We start from the raw sequence: 26,296 nt of genomic DNA on the forward strand, positions 1-26,296 counted from the left end.
TTGAAGATATTCGACTTTCATTTCATGCCTGTAATTGTGGATGAAGTAACAGAAGTTTCAGACATTTTGCAGTGCTCTAGTGTTGTGAGACTAGTGGACTCCAAAGGTGACATTCAGCAACATTTTATTTGACATCAGGTGTAGTTCTTTTTGTCACATATTGTTTCTTTTTGCAGTTGACAGGAACTTTTTCACCTTCTTTCAGTACCTGCAGAGCATGGTGGTAAGAAATGGCAAGCTTCAGCATTGATTCATTGTATGTAAAATATCAGAAACATTAATTTGAATTGAGCTAGTATTAGTATTAGATTTTAGAGCTAGAGTCATTGGACAACAAATCAGTGTTCACATCAACAGTTAGTGTGATGTTAACCCAACCATTTTAATGGCAGTGTTTACTGTCTACATCAACGAGCAGGTCACTAAGAACATCAAAGAAAATATCTAGGCAACGAGGTGGAGGTCTGTTAAGGCCTATAATAATTAAGTTCTCTTTTCCCCATTTGTTATTATTCTATTACACCCTCAAAATTGAAAGTACTTACATCTGTTTCATCACAGTTACTACTACTCATACAAGGAGAGCTACCCCACAACCATGTTTCTCGTTTCTACTGAAGGCAAAGCAGTAGATTATGGAGAGTGACTTACTTACACTATTTAGCTCATCTGTGTATCAGTGTTCACTTATAACTAAAATATCAGAGTTATCAATTGCTGCAGAGATATCCTACTTTATTGTGCTTATTGCTAAGACTTTGAGAGTTCTGCTGAATTAATTGGAATGTGAGTTTGGATTGTTGAACACTGGTTGAAGGTGTTTTTAGGCCTACAAAAGTTCCAGTGTATGATATTAGGGCTGAGGTCCTCCTGCTCAACCATACAGGGAGATTTAGAGCTACCAGGCTGTCCCTCAGGGTTAGCACTACAATGGAAGTGGCTGGGAGTAAAATTTCAATCTACTGTACAACTTGCCCCCTTCACAGACAAATTTGAGCAGGTGATATCATGGTTGCTATAGCAGCTAAACATGCTCAGTCTGTGGCTCGTTCCATAAGGCAGAACAATGAAAAAGGTAAGATACTTCACTACTCCTTGTCAGAATCATACACTGCTGCTATAAAAGAATTCCATGCAGTGCAGAACATTGAAATAAATTTGGAGTAAGAACCAGCATATATGGTAAGTTAAATACAATTTTTTACAGTTTGATGAGACAAAAATATTGCTCAAGTCCATTTTACCTGCTGCCCTCTGGATAATTGCCCCTGTTACAGAGTACTTAATGTTGCATATTCCAGAACAACAGCTTTTAGCCATGTATTCTGCAGCCATTGTCTTAGTTGCTGTTGCAATTTGATTTGATCCTGTATATGTATTTGCAAATTAGTCAGTCAAGTGGTTCACTAGAAACATGTTTCAATTTGCAACTTACTAAGTGTACTAACTATTGTTTTCTATTAACCTATAAAAATTGTTTATTAGCTTTTGATAAACAAGAACAGCACAGTGGAGAATAGATCAGGCCATCACTTTGATTATGTCCCTAACATATTATTGTATAATAGAGTTGCTAATGAGATGTACATAAACAAACTGCAAAGTATAGTATTGAAATTAAATTAGAATGTAATTGTTTGTTAATGGTCTGTGTATCATCATCTGTCCATATGAAAACACTCCTCTCCTTGTTCACATATAACAAATTTTTATAAACTTCACCTTTACTTTTCAACATTTTCTTTCCTCTCACAAATTTAAATAAAATTTTTGGAAGTAAAGCTTTGGCAGCATGGAGATGAAAATTTAATAAAATTTATTTAAAAGTTATTAACTCTGTAATAAGTTCATTAAAATATTTTCATCTATTACATTTCAGTCGTTACAACAATAATGAAAACAAGTACATTTGTATTGTTTCTGTAGTGTTATCGAGATTTGAAAATTATGTCATAAGTTTTTGGTGCAAGATTAAAGCCCCCAAGAGCAGTAGCCTTCAGGTCAGTACCATCAGCAGGAATAAGTTGAAATTTTTGCAAGACTCCAGCAAAAGTTTGGAATAAAAAACTTTTTGCAAACTGCTCCCCCATACACCGACGTCGACCTGAAAGGCAAATTAAAATTCTCAGATATGAACCACAACTTATTTTACGATACCTCTTTCTAGTAGCTCTAACTCACCAAGACCAAAAGGCAAGAATGTGTCATCCTCTCTAAGTAGTCCAGTTTCAGTAATGAAACGTTCTGGTCGATAAACTTCAGGATCACCCCAGTGTTCTTTATCCATATGCATTGACCAGTTGTTTATCAGCACAGCTGTATTCTGCATCAGAATGCATCATTTACTTTATGTTAGCAACTGCTTAAGATTAGAAAGCATAAGAAATGTCTCTGTTTACGTACACTTTGCAGATAGTAGCATTGATCTTATTTTTCAGGTTATAAATAACAATGTCATTAAAATGTTTTGAGTTTAGAAAATTCCATGTATAACATACATTATTAGAAAGTAATAAAACACAGAGAATATACCAACACAATAGTCATACATACACAGAAAATTTTCTTTGTATCTTGAGCAGTGCAGCCACAACACCAAGAGAAAAGTATGTCAGTTACCAAAGTTACTATGAGATGTAATAAAATTGTTTGTGTAGAATAATAACAAAAAAAATAAGAATTGGGCTGTTTGCTGACAAAATGGTTGATTTACCACATTGAGCTATTGATAACTTGATCACATGTACAGTGTGTTCATTTTAACTGAAGTCATTGAACTATCTGAAAAACTACACATTGTACCAAAAAAAATTAAAGTTCCAATTTGTTTGTCTTGGAGGGTGACATCCAATGATACCACACTCAACCTACCTGCTCACCCCCATGAGTGGGTGGCTGGGGCAACTTTGTAATCTTCAATGGGAACCATTGTTTTTTATTGCAGATTACAGTTCTGTGTAAAATTGACATACAGTTTGACTGACGCATTTCCTTCATTTTTCCACAGATGACACTGTAATTGGAAAAAAAGAAATGAGAACACAATTGAAATTTATGCCTGGCTATTCAACAACTCTTGAATATCCACTGGCACGAGTGACCCCATCTCCATGCTGCGAAAATAGGACAGACCATTGTTTTAGATCTTCTAATTGGAAACCCCATTGCCAACACTGTATTCCTCCAAAATTTTGATGAGAGGTCTACTGAATGTGCCACTGTGTCTATGTACAGAACTGTGACACATCAAAACAGGCAGTACACTGAGACCAGACCTCATGTATTGTGCAGACATGGAACAGATATCAGACATTAAATACTTGCACAGTGTTTATTGCCTGCACACCTACACATCATCTGGAGAACTGATGTGCAGGTGGACAATGAGTGTTGCAACATGGAAAAAAATATTGAAATGATCCTAATTTACAAAGAATGTAGGAGGAATGTTGAGGCCGCTCTTGCCCTATATGACAAGTGCTTTCCAGAGAAAGCTCACACTCATTCATCTTTTACGAGGTTGTGGACAGACTTATGTCTGACGGCAGTGTGCAGACCAGCTAAAGAAAGTTAAGCAAATGTGTTACAGAAGAAAGTAATGAAGTAGCTGTACTAGTGGCAGTGAGCTCTCAGATAAGCACCAAGCAATTACATTATAATTCCTTTATGTTTGTAGGTAGCATTTTCACAATACTGCATCATCAAAAGTATCATCCACACCATGTCGCTGTATCAGGAACTTCATGCCACCAGTTTCAATAAATGGGTAGTGTTTTGTGAATGGGCATGTGGACAAAATCCAAACAACACCCACATTCTCAGCCTAAGTGCTATTTTCCAGTGAGTCTACATTCACAAACCATGCTAGCATTAACGGGCACAACATGCATTACTGAAGTGTAGACAGTTCCCTCTGGTTATTGAAAGCTGACCATCAATGTCCTTTGTCAGTTAACATATGGTGTGGCATGATGAATAACAAATTCTTTGGTCTATATTTTGTCAATGGGACATTCATTGGACGGAAATACCAAATGGTTTTGGAACAGAAACTACTGGTTCTACTGAGGTTGTTGCCATGGATGTTCAACAATGTATGAAGATCACACAGTTGAAACACAGCAGTTATTAGACCATCGTTACACTGGGTGGTGGATTGGCAGTGGTAGCCCGACTAACTGACCTCCTAGATCGCTGGATTTAAAATTGCTGAATTTGTTTCTCTAGGGGCATCTAAGAGTTAAGGAGTAGCAGCAAGTGCAAACATACCGTGAAGACATGGTTGAGTGCATCAGAAACACCTGTGCTGATATTTTGGCAGATACACTTCTGCCCTGTGTATGGTCATTTGAAAAGCAGATCACTAAATGCATTGAAGTTGGTGGTACTGTGTTTGAACACTTACTGTACTCGGAAATGTTAAGTAACATTCACCTCAAGCCATGGCCACAGTGGCACACAGAGCAGTGCCATGTTTGATATGTAGGAGGAATACAACATTGTGAATTTGATTTCCAATTATAAGTTACTAAATACTTGTCTGTCCTACCTTTGCAGCATGGAGGTGGGGTCTCAAGTGCCATTGGATTTTCAAGAGCCATTGAGGAACCTATCATAAATTACAATTGTGTACCCACTCATATTCCTCCAATTACAGCATCATCTGTGGAGAAACAAGAAAATGCTTCAGACAAAATGTATGTAAATTTTACCATAGGATCATAATCTGCAATAAAAAATTATGATTCCCATTAAAGATTTCAAAGTTGCCCCCACCACCCACTCATGGGTGGGATGGGATATTGAATGTTGTATATCCCACTCCATGACAAACAAATTGGAATTATAACTTTTTTTGACCAGAATCTTCAGTTAAAATGAGCACCCTGCATAGGCCTACTTCTGAGAGACCACAGTCTCTATACCAGCATATGCAATGCTAACATGCTTTTGCATGTGGATGCTGGAAGGTTATTGAAAATGTATGTTTGTGAATAATAGACACCATTCTGGACCAAAGCAAGTGACTTTACACCGAGCGAGGTGGCGCAGTGGTTAGCACACTGGACTCGCATTCGGGAGGACGACGGTTCAATCTAGTCTCCAGCCATCCTGATTTGGTTTTCTGTGATTTCCCCAAATCGTTTCAGGCAAATGCTGGGATGGTTCCTTTGAAAGGGCACGGCCGATTTCCTTCTCCAATCTTCCCTAACCCGAGCTTGCGCTCCATCTCTAATGACCTCGTTGTCAACGGGACGCTAAACAACTGTATCCTAACCAAGTGACTTTATATCTTTCCGAAGATTATTCCTATATGTAGGATTGATTCCACTGGATTGAAAAAGAGGTATATTTGAAAGATTAATTTCATTAAGGAATAAATTTATTGGGAAGCAATTCTGACATCAGTATTTCCCTAAGCATGCCTCCACAGGATGTTCTTGAGTTTACACCAGAAATTACTTTTATTACACGTTTTTGAATTCAGAAAACGTAACTTGTTTTGATGAGTTACCCCAGACAATAATCCTGTATGACATTATGGAATGAATGTAAAAACACTCTATCTTTGGGAGTAACAGAAATTGTCTTAAACCAGTGCCCATCCTACTCCCACCATGTAGCTTGCTTGTCAATCAATCAATCAACCAGTCAATCTCTTTATTCGTCCATTAACAATATACATTATATGGATACAGTCAATTACTATATAGTTTCTTATCTTTAATTTGTTTCAAAAACTTTGATAATAAATACAACCTCCCTGTGTACTAAGGTCCCCCAAGTACATGGTCTGTCAGCTGCTGAATATTTCCTCAATCAGAGCTCACCTGATTCCAAACCTATGACTACCTTCCTACTCCCCTTAATGATCTTTATGCTTATCAACAACTACTTCACCTTTGAGGGGCAGACATACAAACAGATCGTGGTGCAATCATAGGAACCAGGATGTCTCCTTCCCATGCCAATCTTTTCACCAGTCACTTGGAGGGAGCTTTCCTTGGACCCATAAGTCTTCAGATCCTGGTTTGCTTTATGTACATTCATGATGTCTTTACCATATGGACTCATCGTGAGGCTGACCAGTTGAAATTCCTTGGAATCTCTGGATACCTTCTCCCAATTAAATTTCGTGTGATCATATTCTGAATTCTGCACCACTTCCCTTGATGCTGATTTCACCATCATCAAAGGGCAGCTACACACTACTGTCCACATAAAATCTACTAATAAACAGCATACTTACATTTTGACAGTTGCCATTTGTTCCATGTCAAACATTACCTCTCATATAGCTCTGGCATTCAAGGCAAACATATTTGTTCAGGTGCAGACTCCTTACAGCAATATACCACCATTCTCACATCAGCCTTCACAGATCATAGTTACCCGACCAGCCTAGTTTAAAAGCAGATTTCCAGGGCAATCACATAGTATCCTGGTACTGCTTTTCCCTCCAAAAAACAACTTTAGAGCACATCACTGGTCACTCAGTATAACCCTGATCTGGAATGTATTAATCAGTTAACTTCAACAAGGCCAACACTTCCTAAAATCATGCCCTGAAATACACTGTATACTGTCAGACGCTACACTCCTGCACCTACCTCCCTACCTTACAGCTCCTATCCCTGTGACCATTCCCACTGCAAGACTTGCCCTACTCACCATCCTGTGACTACCTATACCAGCCGTGTCATTGGCAAAACATGTACTATCAAAGGGACAGCAACCTCTGAAATGATGAAATGACACATGTCCTATAGCAACTGTTATGTAAGCACTGTTCAGCCTTTTACATCAGCAGCACCATCCTCAAATTATCATTAGGATGAATGGTGTAGGCATAGGTTGTACACTGGCAACATGCAGTATCCCACGGCACAGGATTCTCTACAGCATGCCAATCATGACCTTGGTGCACATTTCACCACACACACCATCTGGATTCTCCCCCACACACCTCATAACTCCATATGTGGGAACCAACATACAACATGTCCTTAGTTCTCGCCACCCACCTGGCCTTAATTTACATTAATTTTTCCTGCCTTAGCGTTTCTTCACAGTAACTACTCCATTCATCACTCTGTTTTGGTTTTCTACATCTTTCATTTTCTTACCTGCTATTTTTTGCCAACCCCCTGCCTTTTCTATTGCACTTAGCTTTTCACTCTTACTAACTCGGGCACAATGTTTAAGCAGTAATCTCTGTCTTGCATATTACCCTGTCTAGCTCTCAGGTTTTCAAATCTCATCTGGTGCAGCCCCAACAATCAGTCTTTCCTTCTCATCCTGTCCAGTAAGTCTGCTCTGATCCCAGTCCTGGGTGACTTTCTCAAAATCTACCCCTTCTCCAAGATCTCTTCAGTTCTTATCCTTCACCCTCTTCCATCCCCTTCAACACTACTACTGAAGAAGGTGCCACTGGCTCAAAAAGCTTGCCTATTTATACTCTTTTATATGTGTATTCTGCTGCCATTTGGTGAGTGGATTTTCTCTCTGTCCAGTTACCTTATTTTGACACAAAACCTGTTACTAAGAAACGACTCAGAAATTAAGTGGCCTTAATCACTTGGTGATGCTAAATATATGGCACACAATGCAGTTGTTTGCTCAAAATTACTCTCTTCATCATTTCATTATATAAAACAATTTCATCAGTAAAGAATTCATGGCAATCAGTTTTCAATGTTTCACAAAATGTAGTTTTATTAGAAAACAACGCATAAGAGTTTTTTGAATGGCTTAAAATAATGCTGTAGAAGAGCCTGCTGGGAGACACTAGTGACAGGAGGTGAATTTTCTGTTAATAAACATAAGTTTTGACATCTTACAACATAAAAAATAATAGCATCAATAAAAGTTCATAAATAGCATTATATAATATTTACAAAATATAGAAATATCAATTAAAACATTCAGCACTTACTTTTGAAGAACAGGTGGAGCCTATTCATTGCCATTTCCACAAACAGGAGCAAATGCTTGAGCTGGAAATTCAAACAATTTGAGGAGGCGCAATTTTAAAACGCCATATATCAGTGCCATTCAGATTGCCTTATCTAATTAAAACTCTCTAACCCCCGAACATCAGTTTAACCGAAACACTACCCAGAATTACAGTCAAATAAAAAGCAGGGCCTACATAACTTGTTCCTATTTGGCCAATTACATGTTAAAATTGTTTCCTAGGAAACACTTACAGAAATTATATATTAAATAATAAAGCATAAGCTGTAATTGTGCAAACTATAAATTAGAGAAAAAAATTAAAATTATAAGGGGGAAGGAGAACAGGTTCAGAATTAGCGTAAATAACAAGAACTGTAAAATGCCATGAAGAAATTAAAATAGCGAAGAGGAGGTAGAAGGGTGGACTGAGGAGGGAGGGGAGAGGGAGGTGAATTGTTAAACAGGATTATCTTGATATCTTGAAAAATATTTTTAAACATTTTGTAATCCTGTGACTTCAAATGTTCTATAAAATGACTATTTTTAATTAAAATAATGTGAAAACATTACGGAGCAACCACAGTAATGCTGTTGTTGGGAGTTTTCAGTTTGTACCATCTAGTGTCAAGAACTAGGACATAACTTCTGAATATTTTATTGGCCAATGACCAATATGTGTATATGACGCTGCATGTGTAGTAAACAATGAGGTTTTTACTCATCTAATATATAAATAAAAACATGAGGGGAAGTGACACAGAGGTGCACAGCCTTGGGGGTAACATATAGAATGGTGTAGCATTCATCACAAAAAGAATTTTCGGTAGTGGCAAACTTTATAGCATTACCTACTACCAAGACCCTAGGTTGATGGTAGAAATGTATCTATAAGTGTTCCATAAATAGACTCACAACCAGTTCTTGGTGAAATCAATTTGTTCATTTAGTATTTCTGTTGAAAGTTCAAAGTTCTCAAGTGTATTTAACAATAGCCTTTTAGGTGTGTTGTGCAGAATTTTAAGATAACCTTAAATTTCACTGAACATGTGGCTGCTTTGTAACAGATTCTTTTTTAGGCATCCTTTATTGCTGTCATATGGTTGGCACCTAAAATGATTTTTGAAGGACCTAGTAGTCTGTCCTATACAAAATGTTTTGCAATTACCACTCATTATACTGTAAACACCTGCACCCTAATACTTGTGACACCTGGCTGCAATCAACTGTAATAATTTGTTTCCTAATTTACAATTAGTCTTTAACCCCAAAGCATTATTATGCCTCCTGAATCTGGTTACTACATGCTCAGTGAATGTTTCTTTACGTGTCATGCTAATCCTTATTGTTTGTTGCTTGTGCTATTTATAAGCCAATTTTACAGAGACCTAATTTCTTTACCATTGTAACAATTAGACATTGCTGTCTTTCCTGCTCTAAACTATTCAATTCTTTTTCAGAGTCACTCTCAGGCATCTTTATTAACCTATTTACCAAAGCCCAAAAGTAGGCACATTTGTGCTCTCTTGGGTGGCATGCGTCTGCTGCTACAATGGCTTCTGTAAACATTGGCTTCCTAAAAATCCCTAATGTCACTTTGTCTGTAGAACTATTCATAGTTAAACCAATAAAATCTGAAGCTTAACCAACTTTGTGTTCAGCTGTAAATTTTATGTTGTTAACCACACCGTTAAATTTTACAGCTACATATTTGATCATTTTGTCATTGCTTTTTATTACTATAAACGTGTCAACCATATATCTGCTATAAGCAACATTATTACTCCAGATTTTGGGGTATCTGGTAATAATAGTGTTTTCCAAATGATTTAACCCTGCGGCAGGCGCACTTAAGATTGTTGAGTCAGCGGGTGTGTGCGGCACTCTGTGCCACTTACATTTCAGTACATAAGACAGCAGGTTTTTATAATTTTTTGGTGGAATTAATTATTTACTGTTTATAACATCATTGTTAACAGCAACTTTTAATATAATCTGTATACACATATCCAATGTGCATGGGAAAATTAAAATTGTTACAGAATATCTGACATACGTTTCCAGGATATTTCCTAAGCGCTACTTTAATAATGAATTATAGCCACAGGTATGATTCGATTGTTTACCATTGTTAAAGCAAGTTTTACAGAAAAGTGTAATATGTATAAAAACTTTGTAGCAATAATAAAGAATAAGGCAGTCTGTAAATACATATCAAGAATCACACCCTTTCTTCCTCCGGAGAAGCTCTGCAACCATTACATGTGACAACATTGTGGCAATGTTGCTTGCAAATGAATCTTTTGCAGCTATTGCAAGTGACAGTAGTTTTATAATTTTTTTTACCACCACAAAGATGGCACCTCCCACGCCTTCTTATAGTCTCATCATGACTGGCGGGAATTGATTGATGGGGTGACCGAAATGCTTGAATATCTTGTGGTAAAGTAGAGGGCGGAGCCCTTTCTTTCAAGTGGTAGTCCACCAGAGCCAAGGCCAGGTTTGTTAAGTAGGTTCTTCTTCTGAATCTTTTTCCTGGATTGTTTGCAAAAAGCAAGACCTGGGAATTTAACCCAGCAATATCCAGATAACGAAAAATCAATGCTAAGGGCCATCTTCTTGTGGTCCTTTGTTTGGAGTAGGATGTACACATATAGTCCACAGTATTGACACCACCTTTTGCTGCATTGTAGCCCAAATTTACAACAGATTTGCCTGTAGTGGTGTCGATTTCAGCAGTTTCATGCATCGACGACAGGAAAAGCAGACTTGTTACTTTTTGTTTGGCACAAAACAAGACAGAAGTCATCTTGAAATCCGAAAAGACAATTTCCAATTTCTCGCGACCTGTTTGGCAAAAATCCCGGAGGAATCTCCTTCTTCTTCTTTTACAATGTTCCAATGAACGTTACCCCATTTTCTAAAAGATGTTGGGCTACAGGATAACTACTGTAGTAGTGGTCCATAGTTACATTCCTGTGAGTTTCCTTGATCGGCTCAGCCAATCTCTTCACAATACCTATTGGCTGGTTAGATGCAACATGTGGTCCAGGATTCTGTCTGCCACAGTATATGTCAAAATTGAAAGTATAAAATGTCTTGATATCACACAATGCATACAACTTCAATCCATGCTTAACGGGCTTATTGGGCATGTACTGAACGAAACCACAATGTCGCGAAATGGGACAAGCAATTCGTCTGTGGTTGTGAACTCCCCTAGAACGTAGATATTTCTGCAGTTGTTCAGAAATGCTGAGTTGAGATTGAGGATGGCAGCAAGTTTATCAGTTGCTAGTCGTTCTTTTCTTGTAGAAGTATCGTTAAACCTGAGTGACCAGAGCAACAACAGAGAGCGCTTGTAGCTAAATGGTGCCCTTTCAATAATCATTCCTGTTCCATTTGATGCCCACAGTTCTAATACATTCGTGCGTCCCCCGTTTTGTATGGCAATGAGAAACAGTGCTCCTAAAGAGACGTTATTTCAAAAGCAGAAGTAGTTTTGCAATCTCTAGCCCCTGAGTAATTCACAGATGATCTCTTGTTATTTATGTACTTGTTTGTATTTGCAACGACGTAATCAATTCTCTCAACATCAAACAATTTGAGAAAACTTTCAATTTCAGTTTTAGCTTCTCTACCATTGCGTTTCGGCCCAGGTAGGACATTCATTATATTCTTACATTTTGGTTTCCCTGTATGTGCTAACGGATTATTTATCCACATAGTTTCTTGGTCTTTACCAATATAAAAATGGCAGTCGTCATGTGGCATTCACTTCTCTTCATTTCCTTCAGTGCATGACTGCTCAGATTCGCTTGAATGATCTGCAGTTTCAATTATTTCTGGTTCCTCATCGCTGTCAGAGAAATCTGTGTAATGTTCTTCGTCAGATGATTGCAGAAGAAGACGCTCAATTTCTTCTGGTGTTAGTCCTTTCCATGGTGCGCACCTGGGAGACAATAAAATAATTCTAATACCAAAGCAATGTTAATAACTAAATCAACATTCACCCACAGAGTTGTAAAACAAAGCTTCCAATCATAGAAACATTTGACAGTGGTACGGTTACATGTTCTTACATTACCGGGCGCGTGCGGTACGCATTGCCGTCTCGGTGCAGTCGTCCACTTCACAGGTAAGTCGCAGCTGTTATGGTGGGTATAATGACGGTGTAGTAATCGAGTTTGGCGCATGACTAAACAATCGAAGCATATCTAGCACCACTGATGTAATTGTTGAACGGAAACAAAATTGGCGGGACTGTATGCCGCCACGCGCCCGCCGCAAGCTTAAGAAAATATTGGCTACTCTGCCTACTAAACCGTTTCCTATCCTAAGCTTGCCGGTTGATTCTGATATTTACCATTAAAAGAGAAATGACTGAAAGATGAAGTGAACTGTAACATAGTGACCAATTCTGTAGCCCGTGACGACTGCGGTTCTACCCTGTCACTAAGTATCGCCAAAATACCTTCAAAGTACCGTGTTCACTAATGGAGTTCAAATCAAGTCGTATCTAAATAGAGGTTTCTCCAAATTTTACTTCCCAACACAATATCTGACCATGCATTTATCCCAGTTAAGCATAGAATAACCATATTAAATAAGATTTAAGGACATTGACAAAAAATTTGTGTCTAACATCAATAAGCGAAAGAATACCAAAGTTGAGTGATGAACCCACAATTTTACACGACTCTCATCCAAAGTTATTACAACCCGTGTGGTTTGACGGCTACCCACCTTTGAATTACCCACTATAGAATGTTAGGACCAGTAGCAAGCAAGCTTCACTGTCATTGGTTGACGTTTAAGAAGTTAATGGCAGGTGCCCTTGTCCAAGTAGCAAACTATTACAATACTTCTGGTAAATGCTATGGCACACGAATTTAGACACATACCTTCCAAAAGTTATAGAAAATACACATGCAGCGGCAGCGGATTTAAAATGTAAAAAAAAAAAATTGGAAATAATTAAAAGGGAACTGGCTTCTGCTAATGAAAGTCAACAATGTGTACATAGAACACACCACTTCGTGGGGAACACTTTTATTCTAAAGGAGACAAAAGTTATGTGTATGTCAAACAAAAGGAAATGAAAACTGTTTGCAATAATTTTGAGTCTTTGAGAGGAGAGCTCTGCTTTTAAATCTTATCATGTGTGTTGTGAGGATGGTCGCGATATCGACGGCAGCTGGCTGGTGCTGGTGAAACGCCGAGATCTGTTCCCATGGTCGTGTGATTGCAGCTGATGATTTTTCCTCGTAATCGGGCGGGCGGTGGTATTCATTAAGCTGCAAATCTGATTACAGTGGCGTTTTGCAAACAATTTAAGTTTACTTATGCCACACACAGTTTATAAGACTTGCCGACGGCGAATTTATGCCATACACAGTTTATGAAACTTGCCGACGGCGAATTCTATAGAAAGTGAATTCGTATTATGACTGACACGATCGCGAAAAACCGTCCTGAGCGGGAACGTACTCATACACAATAGACAGTTCGCATAAATTCATAAAGACTGTTACTGATTATAGGCGTCTGACAGTTCATCGAAACGTGAACAAATATGTAAGTTCACAGTACTTGAGTGTACGAAAACACAGTCAAAATACAAGTGCAGTTCAATTCACAGACACAGAGCTACAATACCGCCCATTCTCGGTTGCATTGTCATAGTTACTTCGTCTCACGGCACAGTCTCAGTATTTACTTTGTCCAGTTTCTACACTCACTATTATCACATCATGTACTGGTATAAAACAGTCATTCAGAATGTACATCGCTTGCCAGGAAACTCAATCTTCACCAGTACGTAAAAGTCACATTCCCACAGTAAAACATGTGTCCACCTCTCTCGCTACCCAACAACACACACTCCCTTTGTTGGGTCGACTATCGATATTGCGCTTTCTCTCTCTCTCTCTCTCTCTCTCTCTCTCTCTCTGTCTCTCTCTCTCTCTCAATACAATTATACAATATCACTGAAGACTAATCTCGTTAGTCCATTCCTCACTGTATACATCACTTTTTCCACATATTTTTGAGTCTTTGTAACAAGTCATGTTTCCACACAAAATATGGCTCTAAATTATTGAGTCAGTCATAATGTTGTGTATTTTAATGTACTCAAATAATTGATTCTACAACTCAAATTTGATTGCCTGTAGCGACTAATATAATCCTATTCTCGTTGAACATGTCGCTCAGTTCATCAAATTCTGGTTCAGATTTGAAAAAGAAAAGGGAGAAGGGGTTCGTCACCCAAACCTCATGCCCTGGGTTTATATGGTTTCAAATCTACTATACTCTTCAGACCAAACTTCTTTTTTGACTTTGGATACACCAGATAATAAGTATTCAGATGCGGTATACCAACTACCTCAAATGGACCTTTAAACACATCAAAAATCTTAGATATCTCATTGTTAATCTCCTTAGATTTTTCATAAGTCTTCACCAATACCAAGTCTCCCACCTTAATTTCGAACTTCTTTAATTTTTTATCATGGCATGCCCTCCTCTCCTCTAACCTCTTTTCCACTAATTCTCGCAGTCTTTTCTTCTTCTCATCCCAACTTAACTCATCCCTCGGCGGAAACAACAACTTCTCCTCTACAAAACTCAAGGATCTTTCTCCCTTCATAATCTCATATGGGGTAAACCCAGTTACATCATGAGGCACTGTGTTCATCACATCCTCAATATTTCCCACAACATCTCCCCAGGAACTGTGATTATTACTACAATACGTGCGGCATAACCTTCCTATTTCCCTCATATAGCGCTCTGCCGGGTTCCTGGGTGGGTGGTAAGTTGACGTATCTATTACCGCTATTACCTGGTCAGTAAGACCTTCCTTCCAATGCTTACTAGTAAACTGGGATCCGTTGTCAGAAAGTATTGCTTTTGGCTTACCAAATTTTACAAAATAGTCCTTTTCGAGTTTAGTCAGAATCGCCCTACCAGTGGCTTTACACAAAGGGTACAACGTAATAAATCTAGAAAATACTTCAAATACCACAAAAATGTAGGCAAAACCTCCTTTTGTCTTTGGCAAAAAGTGCCATAGAAATTGAGCGCTAATAACTCCATCAAATCATTAGGTTTTACATTCTGCATAGGATGCCGGCATGTCTGATTTGTAACCTTGGCTCTCTGACACTTATCACATGTCCTATTCCTGTTATTTACTCTTTTTACCATATTGTCAAAGGCCACACATTCTCTTAATTTCTGTATACATTTTCTTGCACCTACATGTCCAAAATTCAAATGAATGTAGTCAATTATTTCATCAATGCAGTCACTAGGCCAATACATTGAACTTTCATTAGTTCACCTGAACAAGATTCCACCATGCACTTTATAGTATTTCGGCAGTTTATCATTACCATTTGGCATATCTAACTCTCTCTTAACCATTTTCCAGATCTCATCATGGTTTTGATACCTCCTCATGTATTTACATATATTTTCTATTTTCTTTTCCCCCTTGAACTCCCTTAATATAGAATAATTTCACATGCTCTTCATCTATATCTTGTCCTATTTCCCCATTTTCCCCTAAAGGTAATGTGGATAATGCATCTGCAACTTTATTTTGAGTACCCTTAACACACTTGATTTCAAATTCAAACTGTTGCACGAACACTACCCATCTTGTCAACCTAGTATGCATCAACGTAAATTTCTTGAAAAATATCAAAGCCCTATGATCAGTATATATGATGGGTTTATTTCCCCACAGATAATCCCTAAATTAACTAAATCCCCAGATTATTGCCAAAGCTTCTTTTCTGTCACACTATAATTCTTTTCATACGTAGTTAATGACCTGCTCGCAAATGCATTTGTTCTATGATCTTCCTTCCCACCTTCTCCAAAATCCTGAAATAATTCTACTCCAATACCACATCCACTAGAATCTGTCTCCAAACAAAAAGGTCTAATAACGTCAGGATGATGCAAAATTCTATCGTCCTTTAAAGCTCCCTTAAGCTGCGTAAAAGCTTCCTGACACTCACTGTTCCAAACAAATGGCACTTTACGACACAATAACTTCTTTAAACTTGGATTGTTAAACACTTGTCCTGATACAAAATTTCTATAAAAGTTACATAAACCAAGAAAGGACTTCAATTTTTTTCGCTTCTTTGGAGATGGGGATTCTTTAACAGCTTTGATCTTCCCAGGGTCAACTTTGATACCAATAGTGGACAAGATTCTACGTAAAAACTTTATTTCCTTTCTCACAAACTCTAATTTCTTTAGTCTAAGGGCCATGCCCCCTTTCTCAAAGGGTGAAAAACATCATCCAATAATCTACAATGTTCCTCCCATGACTCGGTGGCAATCAACAAATCATCTACGTACACATATTAAAAACAAAGATTCCAAGACTTACCAAGTGGGAAAGCGCCGGCAGACAGGCACAATGAACAAAACACACAAACACACACACAGAATTGCTAGCTTTCGCAACCGATGGTTGCTTCTTCAGGAAGGAGAGGGAAAGACGAAAGGATGTGGGTTTTAAGGGAAAGGGTAAGGAGTCATTCCAATCCCGGGAGCAGAAAGACTTCCCCTATGGGAAAAAAAAGGACAGGTGTACACTCGCATGCACACACACACACCTGTCCTTTTTTCCCCATAAGGGAAGTCTTTCCGCTCCCGGGATTGGAATGACTCCTTACCCTCTCCCTTAAAACCCACATCCTTTCGTCTTTCCCTCTCCTTCCTGAAGAAGCAACCATCGGTTGCGAAAGCTAGCAATTCTGTGTGTGTGTTTGTGTGTTTTGTTCATTGTGCCTGTCTGCCGGCGCTTTCCCGCTTGGTAAGTCTTGGAATCTTTGTTTTTGATATATTTTTCCCATGTGGAAGTTTCTTTCTATTTTATTTACATCTATGTACACAGTTATTGTAGAATTTAAATCTGGTCCCAAGACTGCCAGTGTATTGTTAGCTTTAATATTGCACTAGTATTTATATCTTTGTAATTCTTTATGGCGTTTTGTTTAGACTGATGTTTGATGGTTAAGAAAATTACATTAGACAATGCAGCCTGGATGATAGTCATATGCTATTGACGACACTGGTGTATGGTGTTTCCAGGACGTGCCTTCTCAGATTGTTTGAATTTCCTGTATGGTACTTATGCATTTGCTCTCATTGGTTGAAAGTTCAATGCATGGGTGCCACCTGTTCTTCAAAAGTACATGCTACATGCCCCAACTGATATTTCCCTATTTTGTGATTATTATATAGTATTTATGAACTTTTACTGGCGTAATTATTTTATACACTGTAAACTGTAAAAAATTATGCATGTAACAGACTGTTTGCCTTATGTACCTTAGCACCACCCAGTGGTCTCTTTGACTGTATCATTTTATGTTTTTAATAAATATATAACCATCCGAACAGTTGCAATGGATAAAGAAATTCTTTACCTAGGTTTCGACAAAAATAAATTTGTCTTTTTCAGGAGGTAGCCTAAGGACGATGAACATCATAGTTTACATTAGAAAAGTATGAAATTTAAACCAAGAATAAATTTTAACACAAATTAGAGAAACGTTGCATTACAGAAATATGTTAACGATGACTGGTAATTACAATTTTACATTACTAAGGACTAAAGTACCATCGTCGTTTTTACAATTGTCGGCATAGATCCATTTGTCAAAAATGAAAGATAGCCCTAGAATTAGGGTTTGTCACATAAATACAAAATAGTCCATGGATCTTGCACAGCTCACAACTGACTGATTGTAATCGGCAAGCGTAGTTACTCTGAAACCAGGGCAGGTGGCGCTCGTGCCGAGAAACATGTTCCAATTGGCATACAAAGACAACATGTAAATTATCAGTATTAGTAACGTCCTTAGGTAAAGTGACAAAAAAAAGAAGGAAATTAACACTTCCGTTATAACAGTATGGGAGCATTGGTACAAATAATGAAGTTATACATCAAAAAACACATTAAACACAGAAAATACACCAGATTGTTATTGGTTGGAAGAAGAAATTAAAAATAAAAATATAGATCTAAATTATAAGATTTAAGTTAAACTAGATGAAATTAAAACAACACCAAACAAGCCTAAAGAAAGAGACCTGTGTGCCAGACGGCTTTAACAGGCAACTGAAATATCTCAACAGAGGAAAGTCCACTGGACCTGACGGGATACCAATTCGATTCTACACAGAGTACGCGAGAAAACTTGCCCCCCTTCTAAGAGCCGTGTACCGGAAGTCTCTAGAGGAACGGAAGGTTCCACATGATACGAAAAGAGTACAGGTAGTCCCAGTCTTCAAGAAGGCTCATGGAGTAGATGCGCAAAACAATAGTCCTATATCTCTGACGTCAACTTGTTGTAGAATTTTAGAACATGTTTTCTGCTCGAGTATCATGTCGTTTTTGGAAAACCAAAATCTACTCTGTAGGAATCAACATTGATTCCGGAAACAGTGATCGTGTGAGACCCAACTCGCATTATTTGTTCATGAGACCCAGAAAATATTAGATACAGGCTCCCAGGTTGATGCTATTTTCTTCGACTTCCGGAAGGCGTTCGATATAGTTCCGCACTGTCGCCTGATAAACATAGTAAGAGCCTACTGAATTTCAGACCAGCTGTGTGGCTGGATTGATCAGTTTTTAGCAAACAGAACACAGCATGTTGTTATCAATGGAGAGACGTCTACAAACGTTAAAGTAACCTCTGGTGTGCCACAGGGGAACACTGCTTTTCACAATATATATAAATAACCTAGTAGATAGTGTTGGAAGTTCCATGTGGCTTTTTGCAGATGATGCTGTAGTATACAGAGAAGTTGCAGCATTAGAAAGTTGTAGCGAAATGCAGGAAGATCTGAAACGGATAGGCACTTGGTGCAGGGAGTGGCAACTGAAACTTAACATAGACAAATGTAATGTGTTGCGAATACATAGAAAGAAGGGTCCTTTATTGTATTATTATATGATAGCAGAACAAACACTGGTAGCAGTTTCTTCTGTAAAATATCTGGGACTATGCGTGCAGAAAGATTTGAAGTGGAATGATCATATAAAATTGTTGGTAAGGCAGGTACCAAGTTGAGATTCGTTGGGAGAGTCCTTAGAAAATGTAGTTCATCAACAGTGGAGGTGGCTTGCAAAACAGTCGTTCGACCAATACTTGAGTATTGCTCATCAGTGTGGGATCTGTACCAGATCGGGTTGACGGAGGAGATAGAGAAGATCCAAAGAAGAGCGACACGTTTAGTCACAGGGTTATTTGGTAAGCCAGATAGCGTTACAGAGATGTTTAGCAAACTCAAGTGGCAGACTCTGCAAGAGAGGTGCTCTGCATCGTGATGTAGCTTGCTTGCCAGGTTTCGAGAGGGTGCGTTTCTGGATGATGTATTGAATATATTGCTTCCTCCTACTTATACCTCCTGAGGAGATTTAGAAAGTAAAATTAGAGAGATTCGAGTGTGCATGGAGGCTTTCAGACAGTCGTTCTTTCGCAAACCATGTGCGACTGGAACAGAAAAGGGAGGTAATGACAGTGGCATGTAAAGTGCCCTCCACCACGCACCGTTGGGTGTCTTGCGGAGTATAAATCTAGATGTAGATGTAGATAAAAAGAAAGAAATTTAAAATAAAAGTATAGATCTAAATTACAAGATTAAAGTTAAACTAAATAAAATTTAAACAACACCAAATAATAAAGAAAGTCTTATGTTTGTTGTCTAATTTGTATGTACATATTACAAATTGCCGGTGATTGACAATGGTTAATTTGCTATATATTTTTATTTCCATCATTTGTTGTCCATTTATAATGTACTAAAATTTACTTTTGTTAACTAATACATGTTACTTACATTAACAATGATATTTAACTATGTTAAGTAATTCATTTAATTTACTAAAATATACTTTTGTTAACTAATGCATTTTAATTAATTGTTACTTATAAATAAGGTATAACTGTAAATAAATCTTGCTTCAAAAAACATTTACAAACAGAAGCTCTAATAATCTTATGGTTGCTCAAGCAGAAAGTAAATAATATTTATATATTTATTCTTTAATATAATTTTAAAAGAACAATATTTAATTCTCCAATATATTTAATTATGTTACATTCACCTATGGGGCATATATGTAAAATAAGTGATTTGTATTATCGTTATTATTATACTACTTTATTATATTATATTATTATTTGGTAAAAGGTATAGTAGATAATAAATGTATGTTCTTATCATAAAATTAATCTAATGGAAAATAAAAATTGTGAGTGTTAATGAGTAATTTTTTATTTTTTATAAGATTGGTCTAGTGGTGAAGAAGACTCGAAACTTTTATTTTACATAAGATTGATCTAATTATCCAGAACATACAAAAACAATATACTTTCCCTTTTACCTAATAATAATATAATATAATAAAATAATAAAATAATAACTATAATAACAATCATCTATTTTAGATACATTCCCCATAGGTGAATGTAACATAATTAAATATATTAGAGAATTAAGTAATATTATTTTTAATTATATTAAAGAATAAGTATATAAAATTATTTACTTTCTGCTTCCACAGAGATAAGATTATTATGAGTTGTTATTTTTAAATGCTTTTTGAGATAAGACTTTGTTACAGTTTTAGCACATTCACAAGTAACTTTAATTTCCTTACAGTCTTTATATACGTAACAATGTCCACCTCTTCAATATTTATCTTTATAAAGTTCGTCAATACTTTTATTAATCATACAATCACTACACTATCTTAATTGTGGCTTGGCACAAAGAAAGTAAATTATACTAAAATTTTCAGGTTTTACTTTTTTATCTTTCTTAAAATGTTTCAGAAATGTATATAAGCAAGAAGTTAACACTTTTATAAATTTTTTAAGTTTCTCATCCATTTATATAGAAGCAAATGTTAATAATTATAAATTTACAGTAAGTTTTCTGTGATGTGCATGGTATGTAAAATTCTTTTTGCCATACATAATTACATAAGCAAGTGCCTCATTTGGAATCTTATCATTAAAAGTTGCACACAGTTTCATAGTAGTTTTCTGTGTAGTTAGAACATTCCTTCTGTGTGTCATATTGATTACATAAATTGGATAATTATTTATAAAACTAAATGGACTAATATCAATATCTGATTTTAGTAAAGTAATTCTTTTAAAATCAAGAAATGGATCATATGCTTCAAGAAAATTATTTTGCGGATTAATATTCTACATTTCTTGAGGAAAAACTTCATTTCTACCATTTTTAAATAAATATTCTGTAGTTTAACATGAACAAGTAATGGCGAATCAACTAATTGATTATTTTTACGATTTGTTTGAAATGTAACAAATACGAAGTATGGCATTTCAAATTCTGTAGAGTGATAGTAATTTGTTAAATCTAGTTCAAAACTGTCTTTACCAAATAAACTGGCAACTACTCGTGTTTGAATTTCATAAAAAGAAAAAGGAATTTTCGGATTTTTAAGAATAACTTCACGTTGTTCAAGTTCATTATTTGGCTCATATTTAACAAGTGGTACACAAATTTCTATAGATTCTATAACTATTTTTCCTTCTTTAGGAAGTGTATCTTTTATTTCATTTCCAGAATCGTTTTTATCAGCCCTACGAAGAATTGCGTCTACAGATGATGAACTACATGTAAAAATTACTGTTAAATGTCTTTTCCACATAATTTCTTGTTAATCTTTAAAAAATCCACCAAGTAATGATAATGGATAAAGTACTTAACTTCTTTTACTATTTATTTTTCCTGTATTAATTATATGTCCTTCTAAACTTATTTTATCAGTAACAGATGAAGTCAGATGTAATAAAACTGATGAATAAATAAAAGGTTGTTCAATTCTAGATAAAATATTATTTCCTTTCTTTATCGTTAAAAATGAAACAGTTTTCCTACATAGTAATCAATTACTTTTCGTTTGATTTTCCATCATAAGTGGGATAATCTGTACCATCATTTCCAATAATACTAAAATTCATGTATAATTTTGCATGATTTGGACGAAGCCAACAATCACCAATATTTATTTCCAAAACAATTAAATTATCATTTTCATCAGTTACAGTAACTTCTAAATCTTGAATTGTATCAAAAATAGGAGCATTTCCAGGATATTTTAGTTCATAAATTATTGGTCCACCAAATTCTGCAGTATACTTCAATGAACAATAATATTAGTATCTTTATGAAAATGACCATTATGTTTTACATTCATTCCATCAGCAAAATTAAAACTGAAATTTTTTAATTCTTTAGCTACAGCTTTTTCATTAGGTAAAATAATTTGATTATTAAAAACAAGTATACTTCCAATACCACCTGCTACATCCATATACAATTTTACATCACTTTCAATACTTATTATGTTCAAAATTTCATCTGTTTTAATATGTATAAAAGCTTTTGCGAATGAATAAATTTTTCACACTATGTTGACCTATAGGAATTTCTATCATTTATCCATCACAATAAACTTCATTATTTCTTGTTGCAATGTTTGACATTAAGAAAGTTGAATAAAAACCAACTAGTGAAACATTGGAACATTGGAACAGTTCATCTTTTTCCAAGTACAGAAGATTTATCGCTAAGTAGCAATAATATACTCATTTACTAATGAAAAATTATCAAATAAATGAATAAACCAAATTGGGAACCTAAAGGAGGAATTCCAGAAAATAAGGTTAAAAGCAAACATTGTAAACTTTTACCAAATTCTGTTAGATGTGCGATAATTGGACCAACTGGTTGTGGAAAAACAACATTAACGATTGATAATTATATTTTAGCCCCAGGATGGTTAAAGTGGAATAACATTAATCATCTACATGTTTATTCGAAAATCTTAGATCAACCAAAGTATCAAGAATGTATAAAACAATGTAAAAAAATTGAAGATTAAATTAATGAAACTTTTGTTAGTTTTATTGAAAATAATGAAGAAATTATTCCATTAGATGAATAAGAAGAAAATTCAGTTGTTGTATTCGATGACATTGTTCTAGAAAATCAAGATACTGTAAGAGACTATTTTACTATAGGCACATACAAAGGTATAGATTGTTTTTATTTTGCTCAAACTTATTCAAAATGCCAAAACAATTCGTTCAAGACAATTTAAATTTTTTAAATATATTTAGACATGAAGATACAAATTTAAATCATATTTATCATGAGTTTGTTGGTGGAGATTTAAAGTTTGGTAATTTTAAAGAAATGCCTTGTGATGGTTGGAATCATAAATTTTGGATTTTTCACAAAAGATATTGTAAAAATTAAATAAAAACATGAACTTTGACATTTACTTAAACTTTAACTTTAGCTTTAACATTAAACGAAAAACATAAACACATATGAGTACATCAACGTTAATGTCAAACATAAACATTAAACATAAACATAAAAGTTAAACATAAACAGAAACATAATTAATGTTCTTTCTTCCTTAATAAATGTACACAAAGTACAATGAAAATGTTGTTCAACAAGCTAAACAAAATAAAAAGAGCGCTTAAAAGGTAGAAGATAAATTTAAGCTTTGGAAAAAGCAACCAAGATCAGAATATGTATTATTTAATATGAAGTAAAGTGTAGAAATAAAATACAACATTTTGTATATCTTCAATTATTATTATCTGTAATAAATGGACATTTAAAAAACGATGTTACATATCTATTAGACCATGATGATGGTCTCTTACCTCCACATATAAATTAATTTAAAGATGCTCTTGATTACAAAAAGCAATATGAAAAATCTGAAAAACTAGATTCATTTTATGGACAACATTATACAAATAATTCATAGTCTAATAATGATGCTGCATGTGGACCAGACACATGTGGTTGTTATTATTTTTATAAATGTATAAGTAAAACACGTTACCTTATTAATTTTTATAAACATAAACATCAAACAGAAATATTAAACATAAACATAACAATTTTTTTTCTTCCTTAATAAATGTTCACAAAGTGCGATGAAAAGGTTGTTAAACAAGCTAAAAGAATATGAAAGCTGAAGAATTAAAATGACAATTTAAACATTGGAAAAAGCAACCAAGAAAAGAATATGAAAAATATAAAAAGGAAGATCAACCTGTTATTGACGCAATTAAACAAGTTAAACAAGGAATCGAAGGTTATTAGATAATGTTCTGAAAGCAATTGAAAAAAATAGAGAAGTTGAAAACAAATGATTCCATATCGTCATCATACAGAAGATGTTGGAGATTTATCACCAATTAAACCATTAAAAGATTGGTCTGATGATATTCGAAGGAAAATATGATTATATATTAAGTAAATGAGAAATTGAAGATGTATTAAACAAATACCAAGAAGAAAAAGAATCAAGTAATCATCAAAATGAAAATGAAAATGAAAACATAAATGATACTAAAAAGATAGATGTTAGTGGAACTATGTTAAAGTACATTAATCATAGTGAACATAAAATTTTTGGTTTAAAACCTGTTGGCATGTTTAAACATGTTGGTAACTTACCTGTTGAATTCAGTGGGGATAAATTAAAATTGGTGAAAAACATATGAAGGTACAGATGGATTAATGAGACTACTAACTGAAAAACGAATTACTACAGATGATATAAATGAAAAATTCAATGGTGTAGATTGATCAAATTATGCAGATATATTATACTAGTGAGGTGTATTGATTTTTGTTAATAATCCGAACAAAAAAGGGCAATTAAACGTAATAAATATAACCATTTGATAAAACCAATTGTGCATGATTATTTTCCAAACTTAAGAATAAATTCAGTTATAGATTCTTCAGATTTTAGTTATTCGGAACGTAAAGGTAAAGGTTTAATTTAAGAAATATACAGATAAATCAATTGAATATGTTTGGATGAATGATGTTAGACAATTAATTGATAGATTAGCTGTTATTCATGGTGAAGAACTAGTTGGAAATAAGAATTATTATAATGCAAAAGTTAGTATTGCACAAATGTTAACAAATAATTTTAGTGATTTTATAATAGAGAATCCAAAGGGAATTCAATATATAATTAGATTTTTAAATAATCTTCCACATGTTGTTGTGGTCTGGTTTGATGCAGCTCTCAATGCTACTCTATCCTGTGCAAGCTTCTTCATCCCCCAGTACCCATTGCTACCGAAATCCCTCTGAATTTGCTTAGTGTATTCATCTCTTGGTCTCCTTCTACGATTTTTACCCACCACACTACTCTCAGGTACCAAATTTGTGACCTCTTGATGCCTAAATACATGTCCTACCAACCGATCCCTTCTTCTAGTCAAGTTGTGCCACAAACTTCTCCCCAATCCTATTCAATACTTCGTCATTAGTAATGTTATCTACCCATCTAATCTTCAGCATTCTTGTGTAGTACCACATTTCGAAAGCTTCTATTCTCTTCTTGACAAAACTGTTTATCGTTCATGTTTCACTTCCATACTTGGCTACACTCCATACAAATACTTTCAGAAATAAGTACCTGACACTTAAATCTATACCTGATGTTAAAAAATTTCTCTTCTTCAGAAACGCTTTCCATGCCATTGACAGTCTACATTTTATATCCTCTCTACTTCGACCATCATCAGTTATTTTTCTCCCCAAAGAGCAAAATTCCTTTACTACTTTACGTGTCTCACTCCCTAATGTAATTCCCTCAGCATCACCCAACTTAATTCGAAGACATTCCATATTCCTCATTGTGCTTTTGTTGATGTTCATCTCATACCATCCTTTCAAGACACTATCCATTCCATTCAACTGCTGTTCCAAGTCCTTTGCTGTCATCGCGAACCTCAAAGTTTTTATTTCTTCTTCGTGGATTTTAATGCCTACTCTGAACTTTTCTTGTGTTTCCTTTAGCGCTTGTTGAATATCAAATTGGATAACATCGGGGAGAGACCGCCACCCTGTCTCACTCCCTTCCCAACCACTGCTTCCCTTTCTTGCCCCCTCGACTCTTATAATGGCCATCTGGTTTCTGTGCAAATCGTAAACAGCCTTTCGCTCCCTGTATTTTACCCCTGCCACCTTCACAGTTTGAAAGAGAGTATTCCAGTCAACATTGTCAAAAGCTTTCTCCAAGTCTACAAATGCTAGAAACGTAGGTTTGCCTTTTCTTAATCTAGCTTCTAAAATAAGTCATAGTATCAGTATTGCCTCACGTGTTCCAACATTTCTATGGAAACCAAACTGATCTTTGCAGAGGTCAGCTTATACTAGTTTTTCCATTCGTCTGTAAAGAATCCATGTTAGTATTTTGCAGCTA

General features: G+C 35.5%; 1 protein-coding gene across 1 annotated transcript in view; it reads right to left on the reverse strand.

Moving 5' to 3' along the window:
* Positions 1–1,842: 1,842 nt before the first annotated feature.
* The window catches only part of LOC126267291 (methyl farnesoate epoxidase-like), a 261,401-nt gene continuing 236,947 nt past the window's right edge, over positions 1,843–26,296 (reverse strand). Inside the window, exons 8-9 of the mRNA XM_049972367.1 lie at positions 2,182–2,323; positions 1,843–2,104 (exon numbers count right to left, since the gene is read on the reverse strand). Coding sequence (XP_049828324.1) covers positions 1,929–2,104; positions 2,182–2,323 — 318 coding nt within the window. The 3' untranslated portion in view covers positions 1,843–1,928. The remainder of the gene's footprint in view (positions 2,105–2,181; positions 2,324–26,296) is intronic.

The sequence above is a fragment of the Schistocerca gregaria genome, chromosome 4, assembly GCF_023897955.1.
Source record: "Schistocerca gregaria isolate iqSchGreg1 chromosome 4, iqSchGreg1.2, whole genome shotgun sequence".
Lineage (NCBI taxonomy): Eukaryota > Metazoa > Arthropoda > Insecta > Orthoptera > Acrididae > Schistocerca > Schistocerca gregaria.